Source organism: Primulina eburnea, chromosome 7, assembly GCF_022965805.1.
Source record: "Primulina eburnea isolate SZY01 chromosome 7, ASM2296580v1, whole genome shotgun sequence".
Classification (NCBI taxonomy): domain Eukaryota; kingdom Viridiplantae; phylum Streptophyta; class Magnoliopsida; order Lamiales; family Gesneriaceae; genus Primulina; species Primulina eburnea.
The window spans coordinates 22,639,108-22,657,701 of NC_133107.1; the positions used below are offsets into that span (position 1 = coordinate 22,639,108).

Here is an 18,594-nt window from a genome sequence, read left to right on the forward strand (position 1 = left end):
GGCGGTAGTTTTTTACCGCCCGAGCGCCAAAGGTGCAATTCAGGACAGAACCTACCGCGCTCGAGCGGTAGATTTGCACCGCTCGAGCGCCGACCTAAATTCGTGAAAACGAGCCACGTTTCTGGTGCATGCAAGTTGGATATATTTATATGTATATCACGTTTCATTCCTGAGAAAAACAAGAAGGAATCGAGGGAAAGGCTCAGAGAAAAGTATCGTGAAATCCTTACGCCTTTATATTTCAATCCGTCCGTTAGATTTTAAATCCGACTTCGATACCGAGTTCCTATCAACGTAGGCTACAACTGGACGTAAGTTTTATTACGTTTTGACATGTCTTGAAATTATGATATTATCAGAATTGAATGGAAGTCATTTATGATGTTCTTGACATGTTAGACAGCGTAGAATCGAAGTCAGATGAAGAAACGGACTGAAGATGGAATTGTTATGATTTTCAGAATGAAATTGACTGAGATGTGATATCAGATTTGTATGGTGGTTGATTGTAAACGTTTGGAATTGATATAGACTGATATAGTATTAGCAGTATCGCAAGATTGTACTGTTGTACTGTCAGAATTTGATAAAACAGAGATGTTGTGATTTGATTAGAATATTGATACAGAATATTGGTATTGTCATTGCCAGATTGAACAGTGACAGACTTTGAATCAAGACTTTTATTGTATCAGATCGAGAACAAGAAAGGTATAAATAAATGTTGATTCGGGATTGCACAACTCGAGTTAGGTTTGACTTGAGTTTCCCTAAATCACATACTTTATTTTATTGCATTGATATTTGCAGATTATCAGATTGATATTGCATTGATATTTGCAGACTATCAGATAGATAATTTAATGTATTGACTTAGAACAGAGTCAGAGTCCGAGTCTAGGGCAGACAGCCTAGCTAGGGCAGAACCGCCGAGTCTTTCTCAGAACCGATAAGACTCTAGACTTACGGTGTATCGAAGAGCTTTAGATGTAGATCGACGTCTATCTCAGACACTCGATACAGCATACCAAAGTCTAAATTAGATTGGGATCCCTAGATTTGAGATAAGATAAGATTAGATCACGAGTCATTGATTCATGTAGTCAGATTAGATACATGTTTTGATGTTTGTTATGCTTTTATATATGTTTTATATGATTGCATTTAATACATTGTTTATACTGGGATATTTATATCTCACCGGAGTTATCCGGCTGTTGTCTTGTTTGTATGTGTGCATGACAACAGGTGGGACAGGTACAGGGTCACAGAGGTGAAGACAGATCGAGATTAGAGTGGTGATTCCGGACTTGGACTAGAGATAGGTTTAAACACTTGATAGTTAGGTGTTGAACCTGAGATGTAAATTCTTGTATGATGTTTGAGATTTATACTTTTATACTGATATGTATAGGAGTGTGATTCCATTACCTTCCGCTTTAAAAAAAAAAATTTCATAACCTGATTACTATAATTGATTAATTAGTCCCAATGATGATTAAGAACTTGATTAGCGTCCGGGTCCCCACAACAGGTGGTATCAGAGCGATAGATCCTTTAGATTGAGATAGAAGAGGTTAGTGAGCGGGGTAGATTGAGGTTTTCTTTCCTGCTTTTGAATGCTAGCATGTCTTACTGCTTTATTACATGTTACTTGTTTATCTGATTTGATATAGTAATATGTTTTATTGAAATTAGATCAGTACTGATTCTAGATCAGCAGTAAGATGATCAGAGGAGGATTGAAACAGAATTGTGGTATTTGTTACTAATCAATTTTATTATTAGATATGCCTCCGAGACGAGTACCAGAACAGGGAAGTACATCCAATCCTACTATGGATGTCACACCGACTCCAATGGAGACGTTACTGAAACGATTTCAGTCATTTCATCCGCCGACCTTGAAAGGCACAGAGAACGCTGTGGAGTGTGAGAGTTGGCTTGATGATATAGAGATGATGTTCGAATCATTGGAGTATACCGATGAGAAGAGGGTGAAATTAATTGGACACCAGTTACGCGACGTTGCCAAGGACTGGTGGATTACGAGGAAGAGAGCCATGGAGCATAGAGGTACAAATATTACCTGGAATATATTTAGAACTGAATTTTATCAACGATTCTTTCCAGTGTCGTACCGGAAGGATAAGGGGGCAGAGTTTGCCAATCTAAAGCAAGGACAGATGAACATAGAGGAGTACGTGTCAAAGTTCTCCTCCTTGCTGAAATTTGCTCCACATGTGGCTGACAGCGAAGAAGCTACTGCTGACCAGTTCATCAATGGCCTGAACCCCGACATTTTCACATTGGTGAACACAGGGCGACCGAATAATTTTACTGATGCCTTGAACAGAGCTAAGGGAGCAGAAGCCGGTCTGATGAATCAGAAAGGGGCTTCATTTGTGCCTCCAGCACCGAGACCACAGCAACCACCTCCCAGATTCGAGGGTGGCAGCAGCAGTGGAGGAAAGAAAGAATTTCTGAAAGCCAGGGGAAAGCAATTCAAGGAATCTGGCAGTAGTTCTTCCAGCTCCGGTGGTTCCAGACTGAGCCAGAGTTACACTGGAGTTTATTGCAAGACTTGCGGAGGAAGACATGCTACTGAGCAATGCCAGGGAGTGACTGGTAGTTGCAATTTCTGTAAACAGCCGGGACACTTTGCTAAAGTGTGTCCCCAGAGAGGTTCCCAAAGATCGCAGGGGGCCGAGTCATCGGGATCAGCAGCACAGACCGAGAGACGATCAGCTGCTGTTCATACATTCCAGCCAGCGCCAGCTCAGTCACAGCAGAGGCCAGGAGGAAGCCAGACAGTTGGTCAGCCTCCGAGATAGCAGGCCAGAGTATTCGCTTTGACAGAGGAGCAGGCCCAGGAAGCACCAGATGAAGTTGTAGCAGGTAACTGTTCTTTATGTGGTTACTCTGCTTACGTACTGATTGATACCGGTGCTTCATACACATTTATTTCTGAACGATTTGCATTGAGTCATGCATTGCCTGTAAAGTTTTTAGCTACTGTAGTGTCGGTATCTTCGCCTTTGGGGATAGGTTTGATATCCGTGAATTCGGTTAAACATTGTATGCTACAGTATGACGGGCATGAGATTGAGTTAGATTGCATCGTACTTGGGTTGTCTGACTTTGACTGTATTATCGGTATTGATATGCTGACCAAGTACAGAGCGACAGTTGATTGTTTCCACAAGATAGTGCGATTCAGACCAGATATGGCTGAAGAGTGGAAATTTTACGGTAAGGGTTCTAGATCGAGAATTCCTTTAATATCCGTATTATCTATGACTCGATTATTACAGAAAGGAGCAGAAGGATTCCTTGTATATTCAGTAGATTTACTGAAGTCGAGTCCAGCATTGGCAGATCTGCCAGTGGTACGTGAGTTTGCTGACGTCTTCCCAGATGAGATCCCGGGATTACCTCCAGTTAGAGAGATAGACTTCAGCATTGAACTGATGCCAGGTACAGTACCGATTTCTAGAGCTCCGTACAGAATGGCACCAGTTGAACTGAAAGAATTGAAAGACCAGCTGGAAGACTTACTGGCCAAGGGGTACATCAGACCGAGTGTTTCTCCTTGGGGTGCTCCAGTATTGTTCGTAAGAAAGAAAGACGGTTCGATGAGACTCTGCATCGACTATCGGCAACTGAACAAGGCAACGGTAAAGAATAAATATCCTTTGCCTCGTATAGATGATTTATTCGATCAGTTGCAGGGTTTTTCAGTATATTCCAAGATTGATTTGAGATCGGGATATCATCAGCTGAGAGTCAGAGATTCTGATATCTCAAAGACGACGTTCAGAACCAGGTATGGACACTATGAATTTATTGTCATGTCGTTTGGTCTGACGAATGCTCCAGCTGTATTCATGGGATTGATGAACCGTATCTTCCAGAAATACCTCGATGATTTTGTGATTATTTTCATCGATGATATTTTGATTTATTCAAAGAATATGAGTGAGCATGTTGAGCATCTAAGAACTGTGTTGCGAATTTTAAGAGCTGAGAAATTATATGCTAAACTGTCGAAATGTGAGTTTTGGCTAAGACAGGTAGTATTTCTGGGTCATATTATATCTGGTGATGGTATATCAGTTGATCCCAGTAAAGTGGAAGCCGTGATTTCTTGGCCAAGACCGACATCAGTACCTGAAATTTGCAGTTTCATGGGTTTAGCAGGATATTACCGTCATTTCATTAAATATTTCTCGAGTATAGCTAAACCAATTACTCAACTGACTCAAAAGAATGCTCCATTTGTTTGGTCTGAAGAATGTGAGACCAGTTTTCTGGAATTGAAGAAGAGACTGACCAGTGCACCGGTGTTGACTATTCCATTCGGTACTGGTGATTTTGTGGTTTATTGCGACGCTTCTCACAGAGGGTTGGGATGTGTGCTGATGCAACGAGGGCATGTTATCGCTTATGCCTCAAGATAGCTTAAACCACATGAGACTCGTTATCCAATTCATGATCTAGAATTGGCAGCCATTGTCTTTGCATTAAAGATATGGCGACACTATCTTTATGGTGAAAAGTTTGAGATATATTCTGATCATAAGAGTTTGAAATATCTGTTTTCACAATCTGAGTTGAATATGAGGCAAAGAAGATGGCTTGATTTGCTTAAAGATTTCGATTGTGAAATCAAATACTATCCAGGAAAGTCTAATGCAGCAGCTGATGCACTGAGTCGAAAGGTATGTTCTTTATCCTTATCGACGATTGGTGTTTCAAATTTGATAGAAGACTGCTGTTTGTCTGGATTAGAATTTGAAACATATTATAGACCGTTGAGACTTTATACGGTGCAAGTAGAACCAGAGCTGATTATGAGAATTAAGGCAGCTCAGCGAGGTGATCAGAATATACAAAAATCAGTATCGATGGTTAGAGCAGGACATCGATCAGAATATCAGGTACGTGACAACGTCTTGTATGTGAATAATCGTCTAGTTGTGCCGAATATTTCAGAATTGAGACGACAAATATTGTCAGAAGCGCACAACAGTCGATTCAGTATTCATCCTGGTGGCAGAAAGATGTACACTGATTTGAAAAGGCAGTTTTGGTGGAAACAAATGAAGGCTGATATTGCCGAATTTGTGTCCAAATGTCTGAATTGCCAGCAGGTGAAGGCAGAAAGAAAGAAACCAGGAGGATTATTACAGAGTTTGTCCATTCTTGAATGGAAATGGGATCACATTTCCATGGATTTTGTGACGCAGTTGCCACGTTCCTCCAAAGGTTGTGATGCGATTTGGGTCGTGATTGACAGATTGACCAAATCCGCATGTTTTATACCGTATAAGATGACGTACAGATTTGACCAGATGGCAGAAATCTATGTCAGAGAAGTGGTCAGATTGCATGGAGTGCCGAAGTCGATTGTATCAGATTGTGATCCTCGATTTACTTCGCACTTCTGGCAGAGTTTGCAGCAGGCTCTCGGTACGAAGTTACATCTGAGTACCGCATATCATCCAAAGACCGACGGACAGTCAGAGCGGACTATCCAGACATTGGAGGATATGCTGAGAGCAGTAGTGCTAGATTTTAGCACTAATTGGCAAGATGCATTGCCTCTTTGTGAGTTTTCGTACAACAACAGCTATCAGACGAGTATTGAGATGGCACCATTTGAAGCGTTGTACGGAAAGAAGTGTAGATCCCCTCTCTATTGGGATGATATCTCTGAAGTACCTGAGATTGGACCAGATATGATCAGAGATATGACAGAAAAAGTGAAGCTAATCCAAAAGAAAATGAAGGCAGCACAAGACAGACAGGCCAAATATGCCAATGCTCGACGTAGACCATTGGTATTTGAAGCAGGAGACCGAGTATTTTTGAAGATTTCATCTTTCAGAGGAGTTGTCAGATTTGGCAAGAAAGAGAAACTGTCTCCACGATATATTGGGCCTTATGAGATTCTCGAGAAGATAGGAGATCGTGCCTATCGACTCGCCCTACCGCCTTCATTATCTGGAATACATGATGTTTTTCATGTATCGCTATATGGAAATACCTTCCTGATGCTTCACATGCTATTCAACCAGACGAGGCCGAAATGGATGAGACGTTGAGCTACGTTGAAAAACCGATTCAGATTATTTATCGTAAAGAAAAACAGCTCAGAACGAAAATGATTCCACTTGTGAAAGTGCAATAGACTCGTCATGGTGTAGAAGAAGCAACTTGGGAAACTGAATCAGATATGAGACAAGAATTCCCAGAGTTGTTTAGATGATGTAAATTTGTATACAATTTTTGTATATATACTCCTCAGGAATACGATTAATTACCTGAGATTTCGGGGACGAAATCATATCTTAGGGGGCGAGAAATGTAATGCCCTAGATTTTATATCACGTTAAGAAGAGATTATTGAAATTGAATTGATATAATTATAGACGGGCTACTACGAGATTAAATTGGGCCAAGCATATGAAGTACACAATTGGTGGACAGAAATGCTGGCGCCCGAGCGGTAGTTTTTGACCGCCCGAGCGCCAGTGTTCATCACAAAGATGTCACGGGCAGAAGAGCTGGCGCCCGGGCGGTAGTTTTTGACCGCCCGAGCACCAAAGGTGCAATTCAGGACAGAACCTACCGCGCTCGAGCGGTAGATTTGCACCGCTCGAGCGCCGACCTAAATTCGTGAAAACGAGCCACGTTTCTGGTGCATGCAAGTTGGATATATTTATATGTATATCACGTTTCATTTCTGAGAAAAACAAGAAGGAATCGAGGGAAAGGCTCAGAGAAAAGTATCGTGAAATCCTTACGCCTTTATATTTCAATCCGTCCGTTAGATTTTAAATCCGACTTCGATACCGAGTTCCTATCAACGTAGGCTACAACTGGACGTAAGTTTTATTACGTTTTGACATGTCTTGAAATTATGATATTATCAGAATTGAATGGAAGTCATATATGATGTTCTTGACATGTTAGACAACGTAGAATCGAAGTCAGATTATGAAACGGACTGAAGATGGAATTGTTATGATTTTCAGAATGAAATTGACTGAGATGTGATATCAGATTTGTATGGTGGTTGATTGTAAACGTTTGGAATTGATATAGACTGATATAGTATTAGCAGTATCGCAAGATTGTACTGTTGTACTGTCAGAATTTGATAAAACAGAGATGTTGTGATTTGATTAGAATATTGATACAGAATATTGGTATTGTCATTGCCAGATTGAACAGTGACAGACTTTGAATCAATACTTTGATTGTATCAGATCGACAGCAAGAAAGGTATAAATAAATGTTGATTCGGGATTGCACAACTCGAGTTAGGTTTGACTTGAGTTTCCCTAAATCACATACTTTATTTTATTGCATTGATATTTGCAGATTATCAGATTGATATTGCATTGATATTTGCAGACTATCAGATAGATAATTTAATGTATTGACTTAGAACAGAGTCAGAGTCCGAGTCTAGGGCAGACAGCCTAGCTAAAGCAGAACCGCCGAGTCTTTCTCAGAACCGATAAGACTCTAGACTTACGGTGTATCGAAGAGCTTTAGATGTAGATCGACGTCTATCTCAGACACTCGATACAGCATACCAAAGTCTAAATTAGATTTGGATCCCTAGATTTGAGATAAGATAAGATTAGATCACGAGTCATTGATTCATGTAGTCAGATTAGATACATGTTTGATGTTTGTTATGCTTTTATATATGTTTTATATGATTGCATTTAATACATTGTTTATACTGGGATATTTATATCTCACCGGAGTTATCCGGCTGTTGCCTTGTTTGTATGTGTGCATGACAACAGGTGAGACAGGTACAGGGTCACAGAGGTGAATACAGATCGAGATTAGAGTGGTGATTCCGGACTTGGACTAGAGATAGATTTAAACACTTGATAGTTAGGTGTTGAACCTGAGATGTAAATTATTGTATGATGTTTGAGATTTATACTTTTATACTGATATGTATAGGATTGTGATTCCATTACCTTCCGCATTTTAAAAAAAAAAAAATAATTTCAGACCCTGATTACTATAATTGATTAATTAGTCTCAATGATGATTAAGAACTTGATTAGCGTTCGGGTCCCCACAATGAAATTCTTAAAGTAACTAATTGTGATTACATCAAAATATTTAATTCCATAATTATCCTTTTTATCTTATTAAAAACTTCTCAAGTCACATATTTTACATAAGAAAAATTTAAACAAAACTTACTTTTAAATTGAATAACTTTTCAAAATTAAAAATAATTTTATATCAATGGTTTAATATTATTTAATTAAATAAATAATAATAATAATAATATATACCATGGGTGCATATTTTTTACTAGAATATTATAAAATGAGGTGCACCTGCTCGCGCCGAATCACATCCAAGTATTTGTATTTCGAGGGAGTTTTCGCTTTTCAGGCAAAACATCGAAACTGCAGCTTTCTTCCTTTTTTCTTTTTCCCAATCTTTGACTCAATTTTCTGTCTTTTTCTTACACCAACACCACCTCCCTTCTCTATCTAAACTGCATTCTGTCATCGTATTTATGCTCCGCCGGCGGCCACCATCTACCCCTCTGCCACTAGACTTGGTCTAAAGGTACTAGAATTGGGGCTATTCTTTTGACTTTTCATCTTCGATTCAGAGGAGTTGAAGCGTCAAGATTTGTTTTTTACTTCGGGGTTTCTTCAGATCCAACAGGGAGTGAAGGTGGGTATTTTTTTGGTGGTATTTTCAGGAGGTTGTTCTTTTTTGGGTAATTTGCCAGTGTCGTTTGGATGGTAGTGTCCGGCGGCGGTGGAGTGGCAAGATAATGAGCGGAGAGTATGGTGTTGGCGGTGGTGATTTTACAATTGGCATTGAATGGCAGATCTTGGTAGCTATGGTTATGCGGACCGTGACATCGAGCAGGTACCTAATCCTCATGTTTTACCTGTTTTATTGCTGCACGTTCATGGATTGAAGATGTGATTTTGTGGGCAGTTTCTGTCTTGTAATATTCTTTTTTTTATTGTTTTGTTGCCGATAGTGTCGATATACAACTTTCATTCAATGTTACTTTTCTTCTTTTTGGCCTTTTCCCTTGTGGGTGAGGAGAGGTGGGAGGGAGAGTGGTAGGCCATGATGAGAGAGTTCAGTGGCCACTCTACATTTTATTGTTGAGCCATCGTCAATAGGTAATATTGCCTAGTTCCTACCAAAAGCTGATGCTTGCGGCGGATTCCCACTCTCGTTTATAAATATACACATTAAGCCAGCTTACGTTGTTGACATGAGCTGGGTAACCGATAATGACCGTATATTAGGCATTTTTGAAAATGCACCTTCCACACAGCCTCGTCTCCTTTGGAGAGCACTGCTATTTGACTGTAATGAAAGAGGAGAGCCCAGACCCAAAATATCAGACCTATGTGGGAGAGCCCTTAAAGTGTGTCATCGAGTTTAGGTTTTACTGTGGAACCGGAGTAAAAAATAGATATATTGGTTCGATTGCCCTGATCGTGTCGGATTGGTCCATATCATACCCCTATATAGTTATTTTTAAAAATCAGTCAAAGAAAGGATTGTAGATTTGGTAGTCTGAGAAAATTTCTTTTCTAAAAAAAAAAACAACTCTTTTATGCAGCTTAGTTTGATGTGAATATTCACTTGTCATATTTTTATCAATGATGGTTATTTGATATTTTATAGCTTATAACTATGAATTCTTATGGGATTCTAGTTTCAGGCTCTGACAAGCTTTGTGGCTCAAGGTTTAAGAATTAATTATTTTCCTTCACCCCACTATATCTTTAGTTTCATTATGATTCATATACAACAAAATCATTGGATGTTAATACGTAAGGCTTTGAAGGTTTCACTGGGGTTTTTTTTTGGCTTTAATACTTTGGGACTTTGATGTCATTTTCATTTTTCTGCTGACTGGTTTTTAAGGGTCTCGCAGAGATGTTCAAATAATTCATTATTAAACTGTTTTTTTGTCGGCTTGTAGTTTTTGTTAGTAAGAATACCAGGTAAAATAAGTGAAAGCTGGACCAACACTAAAAGATAAGTGAAAGCTGGTCCAACACTTAAAGTGGAAAATATTATGTAGAGAGAGGTAGATAATTCGGTTTGTTTGAAGTGAATGACATTTATTGTGAACTTAATAGGGAATATATTTTTCAAATTGTCGCTATTTAAGTTCAAACTTTCAAATATTTACTTTCTTTTTTAGTCCTTGTCGAGACATCATGTTGTTTTCTACTCTAAGTACCTCCATTCTCAACTATTCCTTTTACCTTGTGCAGGCGTTGCTTGCTCTAAAAAAGGGTGCTCAACTACTTAAATATGGTCGTAAGGGAAAGCCTAAATTTTATCCATTTAGACTCTCTACTGTAAGTTGACTATACTCATGCAACATAAGCACTTGTTTAATTGTGCATGTAAGGTCTTTTGGGAAAGGGTTTAATGTATCAAGGAATTGTAATCTTATGTTGTAATCCTTGTTCGTATGTGCTGACATTGGTGGAAGTAAACAATCTCCCAAGTCATCAATTACATTAATGCCTGATTACTGGCATGTTTTCTTGTTTTTACTGGTCTCCTGTGATGAGTTGGTCTTTAAGATGCTCAGGCTTGGTGTTTTTAGGTAAAAACTGTATCTGGAAAATCTTTTTTCGTTTGTGTTCAAGTGGTTACCCTGGTAGGAAAGGACATCCTCTGTTTCATATCAACCATTTCAAGTATGCTAAAATATGTTGCTTATGGTTCATAGTTTTTTTGTTAAATTAAAATCTTGGTCCATTTAGTTCTTGCTCTTACAATTCTAGGATGTTTGATGCTATCTCTATTTAATATGAAAGAATGATATGTTGTGAATAAAATTGGACTCAGATTTTAGGTTTAGAAGGGTGGAAAATATGCTTTAGCGCTATCAATAACTTAAATTCAAAACACTTGACAGTAGATTATTTTTTGGACCATACTAATGAAGTGGCATGGCATTGAGTTACCTTTGGTGAAAATTTGTTTTCAATTTATAACAGAGCTTTATCAACTACCAATTATTATAATTCCTTCTCATAAATTGAAATTGTCCATGATGGAGTCATCCTCCATAGATAGTTTGTCACCGATTAAAAAATATGGCAACAATTATATGAGTAAGAGTTCTTTTGGATGCAAAAGCTTCTAGAGTAAAGAGCACTTTTTGTTAAAAAGGGATAATTGGACGAGCACTTCAAAAGCTAAAATCGAAAAAAGTGATTTTTCGACTTCAGCTTCAGCTTTTCCTTTAAAAATTAACTTCTCTCTCTATTTTATCTAAACACGTAACTGCTTCTGTGCTTTTTTTAAAATATTCTGAAAAAGTTCCTGCTGAATGAACTTTATTTCAAGCCAAATGCTTCTGTATCCAAACTGGCTCTAGGTTAAAGTCAGTGACTGCAGAATTGATTAACTTTGGAACATTTTCTCGACTTATGTAAGCCTGATATTTGTTTGTTTAATCTATGGTTGGATTGCTACAGTTTTTTACTCCTTTGAGTATGTGATGTTTTCATGTTTTTATCGCCTCTCGTACCATTTTCAGTATTTATGCCTTTTTCTGAAAGCTAATAGCTGTATTTTGATTTCAACATTACAGGACGAAAAATCTTTAATTTGGATTTCTCGTAGTGGTGAAAGAAGTTTGAAGTTAGCTTCAGTATCAAGAATTATTCCTGGACAAAGAACTGTGAGATTGGCACCTAATTTCATATTTCTGATTTTCTCTACCATAATTAATTTTAGTTTTATGTTTATAACTATGCCACCCAAAATAAAGCAATTTTTGCACGATCATCAGAATTCAGAAGTTTTGTACGAAAAGTTATTTTAATGGATCATAACCAACTTGATGCCAGACCGTATTCCAAAGATATTTACGACCTGACAAGGACTACTTATCCTTCTCGCTTATTTATAACAACGGGAAAAGATCCCTAGACCTGGTTAGTTAAAGGTCAAGTTTCTTTGTAGTGATTGTTTTTATATCTCCAGTGTAGGTAAATTAGCTCTGCTCTCTTCTTATATTGTTGCTAGATATGCAAGGACAAAGTTGAGGCAGAGATCTGGATAGCTGGCCTCAAGTTGTTGGTATCTTCCGGACAAGCTGGACGTTCAAAAATTGATGGATGGAATGATGGAGGCCTCTATTTTGATGTAAGTTTTGCAACCGTCTTGAGCAAATATGCATTTCTTGTTAATGCATTAAAGCGTGCTTATGAAACTCGGATATGAATATCATACTAATTGGTATTTGGGGGTGAGAACTTTTACACTGAATCAATGATAGGTGAATTTGGTACTTTCTTGGCGTCTTTAGGAGTCCAATAGGGCCAACTTCTATGGCATGTTCTTCATTGTGCACTGCATGAAACTTAAATGTGCTTTAAAATTCAATTATTTATATACTGATTCAGATATATAATTTTACGCAAAATAAATCAATCTTCTATGCTTTATCTTCAAGGGCGTGGCATTTTTACCTGGATAGATTTTGTTGATTTGTAGATACCCTTGTCTGAGATTTGGCCAAGTGAGATGGTGGCATTTCCTATCATACTCAATAGTTATGTTTCTTGTAAAATGTTCCAGGACAACAGAGATTTGCCATCACACAGTCCAAGCAACAGTTCTGTGAATGCTGCCCGAAAAGTTAGTTCATCCGAAGTTTCCATTAGTTCAAATATAAGCGGTTCTTCAAAGAGCAGTAACATAGATAATTCAATCTATTCAGAAAGGTCACATGTGGCTTTGGATCAACCGATCATGCAAGTGAAAGGATCTGGTTCAGATGCTTTTCGCATTAGCGTTTCTAGTGCCCCTAGTACGTCAAGTAATGGTTCTGCACCAGATGATTGTGATGCTTTAGGTGATGTGTATATATGGGGTGAAGTTATATGCGAGAGTATCATAAAGGTTGGTCCAGTAAAGAATGCTAGTTCAATTAGCACAAAAGCTGATGTTCTACTTCCCAGGCCATTAGAGTGTAATGTTGTTCTGGATGTGCATCATATAGCTTGTGGGGTTCGGCATGCTGCCTTAGTCACTAGGCAAGGAGAGGTCTTTAGTTGGGGGGAAGAATCAGGTGGACGGCTCGGCCATGGAGTTGGGAAAGATGTTACTCAACCTCATCTAGTGGAATCTCTGTCATTTTGCTGTGTTGATTTAGTTGCATGTGGAGAGTTTCACTCTTGTGCTGTCACAATGGGTGGTGAACTTTACACATGGGGTGATGGCACTCATAAAGCCGGGCTCTTGGGTCATGGGACGGATGTCAGTCATTGGATACCAAAGCGAATTTCGGGGCCTCTCGAGGGACTTCAAGTTGCACTGGTTACTTGCGGCCCGTGGCATACAGCTTTAGTAACATCAACGGGACAGCTCTTTACATTTGGAGATGGTACTTTCGGTGTTTTGGGACATGGAAATAGAGAAAGTGTTTCTTACCCGAGGGAGGTCGAGTCTGTCTCGGGATTGAGGACAATCACTGTTGCATGTGGGGTGTGGCATACTGCTGCTGTGGTTGAGGTTATTGTAACTCAGTCCAGTGCAAGTGTTTCGTCAGGGAAACTGTTTACTTGGGGTGATGGCGATAAAAATCGCCTTGGTCATGGCGATAACGAATCTCGGCTGAAGCCTACTTGTGTGCCTGCTCTAATCGATTATAATTTTCAGAAAATCGCCTGTGGGCATACTTTGACCATCGGCCTAACAACGTCTGGGCGTGTTTTCACAATGGGAAGTTCAGTCTATGGTCAGCTCGGAAATCCTCAGTCAGATGGAAAGTTACCTTGTTTGGTCGAAGACAAGCTTACTCTCGAATCTGTTGAAGAAATTGCCTGTGGTGCCTATCACGTGGCTGTATTAACATCCAAAAATGAGGTATATGCATGGGGTAAGGGTGCTAATGGGAGATTGGGTCATGGGGATGTTGAAGATAGGAAAAAGCCGGTTCTGGTTGAAGCATTGAAGGATAGACACGTTAAATTTCTAGCTTGTGGTTCGAATTACACTGCTGCAATATGCCTTCACAAATGGGTTTCTAGTGTGGAGCAATCCCAGTGCTCCGCTTGTAGACAGGCATTTGGCTTTACGAGAAAGAGGCATAATTGCTACAACTGTGGACTAATACACTGCCACGCTTGCAGTTCTAAAAAAGCTTTATGGGCAGCATTGGCACCTAATCCTGGCAAGCCATATCGGGTGTGTGATTCTTGTTGTGCGAAATTGAGTAAGGTAACAGAAGCTGGTAGCAACAATCGAAAAAATGTTATTCCACGCCTTTCAGGTGAAAATAAGGATAGGCTGGACAAGGCAGATTTAAAGTTGGCCAAGTTGACCATGTCATCTAACTTTGATTTGATCAAGCAGTTCGATATAAAACCAGCGAAACAAGGGAAGAAAGCTGAAACATTCTCTTCAGGTCGGTCCTCTCAGGTTCCTTCTGTGTTTCAGCCTTCTCTATTTCAGCTGAGAGATGCTGTCATGGCTACATCTATTGATGTACGTCGAACAGTTCCAAAACCAATTATTGCACTCTCGAATGTTAGTTCTCGGTCCGTTTCACCCTTCTCCAGAAAAACAAGCCCTCCTAGATCAGCAACACCGGTTCCTACAACATCAGGGCTTTCTTTTTCTAAAAACATTGGTGATAGCATAAAGAAGACCAATGAAGTTCTGAATCATGAAGTGAGCAAGTTGCGTGTTCAGGTACATCATCAAGTTTTATTTATTTCCTTTCTTTTTTTGGCTTTAATTCCTGAAACTTTTCATCACTGTAATATTGGTTATGATGAATTTGATATAGGTGGAGAGTCTGAGAAATCAATGTGAAATGCAAGAGCAGGAGCTTCAGAAATCAGCAAAGAAGGTCCAAGAAGCAACGGCATTAGCTGCTGAGGAATCTGCTAAATGTAAAGCTGCAAAAGAAGTGATTAAGTCTCTTACCGCACAGGTTCGTGGAGCTACACGCGCACATATATTGATTGAAAGAGAGCAAAAATGTGTTTTAACGCTGATATTCTCTCGTTCCAGCTCAAAGATATGGCTGAGAAATTACCACCTGGGGCGTACGGACTTGTATACCTGCCGAATGGATTGGAACCAAATGGTATACTCTACCCTGGTGCAAATGGAGAAACAAATTCAAGAACCGACCAAATCAGCAGCTCCTACTTGGTTTCGCATCCAAGAATTGATTTAGCTACATCAAACGGTAGGCAAATGCCCTCAGAAGTGCTTTCAGGAAATGCCATTAGAAGCAATGAAAGCAATTCCCAGGCTGCAGTAATTGGACTTTCCACCGCCAACCGGACAAATAATGGCGGTTCAAACATCAGAACTTCTAATGGTGGTGATAGTGTCCAAACTAACCGGAGCAGTGTATCCGAGGGTGTTGACACTAAAGAATTTTGGCCTAACCCAGTTGGTGAAAATTGCTCAAGATCTGAGAACTTGGACGTTCTTGGCAGTGCCAGTCAAATCGAGGCTGAATGGATCGAGCAATATGAACCTGGTGTGTACATAACACTTGTAGCCGTTCGAGATGGGACTAGAGATCTCAAGCGTGTACGATTCAGGTATTTGTGATATTCCATTTCTTTCTGTAACAAGCGTATAGTCGTTTACAATATGATCGAAGGATGAGTTTGATTTATTTGGTTGGACCTGAGACTGAATTCTTGAAGACATTTCTTAGAATCTTTTTTGAGCAATATGGTGCTGAACATAGGTAGCCCTATGCTACATGCGAGTAACACTCTCCGTATACCCCGTCCTTTGGATAGGGTGGGAAGGCCTGGTGGTATCGGGGTTGACCCCTCACCCCTCCACATGGTTGTCCCTTGTTGTCAAATCATGTGTCACGTTTTTTGCCTGCTAAACAATCGATTATCAAAATACACGATGAAGCACAAAACTTAACTTTAATGCTTTTTAATGTAGTCGGAGAAGATTCGGGGAACATCAGGCGGAGACCTGGTGGTCAGAGAACCGGGAAAAAGTTTACGAGAGGTACAATGTTCGTGGAACCGAGAAGTCATCTGCCCGAACATCTGAACGACTTCTTTCGCCATCTTCACAAATATAGGTAAAAAGACGAGCTAAAAATTATCCCTTTGAGCTTCATGTATTATTTTTTCATGAGCAATTTGATGCAACAAACACCCATTTTTTGATATATTTGTTCTCTATTTTTTAGCTTCTTACTTTGTACTTCTATTCACCCCTCTGTTTCACGGTTTATTTCATCATATCCATGTGGGCATTGCTCTCATGATATGATGGATGACCAAGATTTGCCATGCATATATAGGACCTACTTTTTTTTTTTAAAATTGTATGTGTGGCAAGATCTTATCCGTTGAAATGAAATAAATGTAGTGTCTACATAGATAGGATTTCATCTACCCTGTTTCACCTTGATCGCCGTTGCTGGCTTTTGATCTCACCAGATGGTGTGTATATATGTTATAAGTTGTAACATGTTTGTTGTGGTTCGTCTTGGAGGTCCACATTGGTGTCGCGATCAACTCCTCGTGGCTCGTTTATGCATTATGTGCATAAAAATAAATAAATTAATAGAAAATTCTAATTGGAAGATGGTTAACCCGTTGTTTTTTGAAATAGGACTTGAACCGGCCACAGGTCTAGTCTGAATCAAGTCTGAAAACTGTTTTTCACGGACATAATCATAGGAACGATCGAGAATCGTAGGACCGACGAGCTTGTTTACATCCGATACGACTGGTTAGCGAGTTTTTTAATTTTTTTTGAATTGGATTATTTTCTTATTTTTTGAAATAATATATTATTTTTATATCATAAATTTTATTTGTAGTTATATATGATTATTTGAATTTTAAATTTTATTAAATATATTATTTTATCAGTATTATAATTATTTTTTATTTAACATATATATATATATTTATTTAATATATATCTAATCTATTATATTATATTATTATTTATAGTCAGATTGTCCGGTTGAACAATCTTACCAGTTGAGCTGTTTTTAATAAAGTAGACTAGTTTGAGTATAAAAACATTGGGTTAACCCTCCAAATATGGATTATCATAAAATATACAGTTGGGTTATATTTATTTCCACATGGTTATATTTCTTATTAGGGTGTTCAAATTTCGGAAACCGAAAAACCAAAAACCAAAATTGAATAAATCAAACATCGAACCGAAAGCTGAATTTTGTAATTTGAATATAAATGTTAAAACCGAAGTTTATTTTGTTAAGTTTTAGATTATATATGTCAAAGACCAAACTGGCTTTAAAAATTGAAATTTCATGAAATTAATAATTTATTTATATTTTATTCATATTATATAATTTTTGAGATGACACGTAGTGAATAAGAATCATATTTTGAATAATTTTTAGTTGATTGTCGTTTATTTAAAATATTTAAGCTTTATATTTAATTTTTTTTAATAAAAAATAATATAAAACGATATTATATTAAATTTTACAATATATTTATATTATTTATTTAAATAATTGTACCAAAATCTAATTAACTGACCGAAATAACCAAACTATTTTGGAAGAAAACGAAACAGAAAGAAAATAGTTTTGATATTGATTATATATTTTTTTAAAAAAAACCGAAACCAGAACCAAGTGATGAACGCGCCTATTTCTTACTCCCATGAAACTTTTAACCTCGACTTGAGTTTTTTTTATATTCTTATAACTATTTATAGTTTGATAATACAATGATAATTAAAACTTTATATTTATATATTAATATTTTAATTAATATAAAAAAATTATTTAAATTAATTTATTCATGTAAAAATAAAATAAAAATAATCTTTGAATAAAATATATAAATCATTTGAAGTTAAAAAAACACGAGCTTTTTGTATTATATGAATAATATAACACAAACACAATATTAAATATTTGAATTAGTATATTGTTCCCACAAATACTCAATTAATCCATTTCGTAGCTCATAGTGAGCATCTTTATTTTTTTATTTTTTTTATAACGAACGAGAAATTCTTGAAACCTTTATTTTTTTCATTGATCACCATTTCAACGTCTGGAGTTGGTGCTTCCATTGCATCTTGAATTGGTGCATTGAGATCACGTTCATCTTCAATAATTATATTGTTCATGATAATGCAAGCTTTCATTATGTAATGTAAATCATTTCTAAGCCAAGACCATGCTAAAGATGTCACGATCACAAATCGAGATTGAAGAACACCAAATGTACGCTCCATATTTGTAATGCCCGGAAATTTAATCCTAGTAATCTGTAATTATTGACTTATAATTTGATATGATTATAAAAGGATTAATCGGGACACGATTTGAGTCGGCGTGAAACGAATTATGTGCGAGGACAGTCCTTCCCGCGCACATGCGCGACATGAGATGCGCACACGCTCGAAATGGACAAAAAGTCTCGCGCATTTGCGCGACGGTGTGCGCGCATATGTGCGAGCTGTGCGAGTTGCGTCCAGAGAGACTCGCGCATGCCATTGCCAGATTGAGGGATTGACAGAATTGGGATTCCAGAC

The 18,594-nt window shown here is 38.1% G+C and overlaps 1 protein-coding gene across 6 annotated transcripts; it reads left to right on the top strand.

Annotated features, from left to right (window-relative positions):
• Nucleotides 1-8,394: 8,394 nt before the first annotated feature.
• On the top strand, nucleotides 8,395-16,249 carry LOC140837307 (PH, RCC1 and FYVE domains-containing protein 1-like). 6 transcript variants are annotated; one of them, XM_073203432.1, is made up of 10 exons: nucleotides 8,395-8,619; nucleotides 8,713-8,931; nucleotides 10,311-10,397; nucleotides 11,648-11,737; nucleotides 11,907-11,993; nucleotides 12,085-12,204; nucleotides 12,640-14,757; nucleotides 14,855-15,001; nucleotides 15,082-15,626; nucleotides 15,991-16,249. In XM_073203432.1, the coding sequence occupies exons 2-10, from the start codon at nucleotides 8,884-8,886 to the stop codon at nucleotides 16,133-16,135; spliced, it is 3,387 nt and encodes a 1,128-aa protein (XP_073059533.1). In that variant the 5' UTR covers nucleotides 8,395-8,619; nucleotides 8,713-8,883; the 3' UTR covers nucleotides 16,136-16,249. The 6 variants fall into 6 exon arrangements, with proteins under 6 accessions (XP_073059533.1, XP_073059534.1, XP_073059535.1 ...); XM_073203433.1 differs by having other exon boundaries at nucleotides 8,759-8,931; XM_073203434.1 differs by having other exon boundaries at nucleotides 8,395-8,931; nucleotides 16,000-16,249.
• Nucleotides 16,250-18,594: the final 2,345 nt, after the last annotated feature.

Bases quoted from the DNA above. Each gene is read 5' to 3' on its own strand.
- LOC140837307 (XM_073203432.1), top strand. From the start codon at position 8,884: ATGGCAGATCTTGGTAGCTATGGTTATGCGGACCGTGACATCGAGCAG. The intron at 10,398-11,647 runs GTAAGTTGACTA...TCAACATTACAG, and splicing joins ATCCATTTAGACTCTCTACT to GACGAAAAATCTTTAATTTG. The intron at 11,994-12,084 runs GTTAGTTAAAGG...TATTGTTGCTAG, and splicing joins GGAAAAGATCCCTAGACCTG to ATATGCAAGGACAAAGTTGA.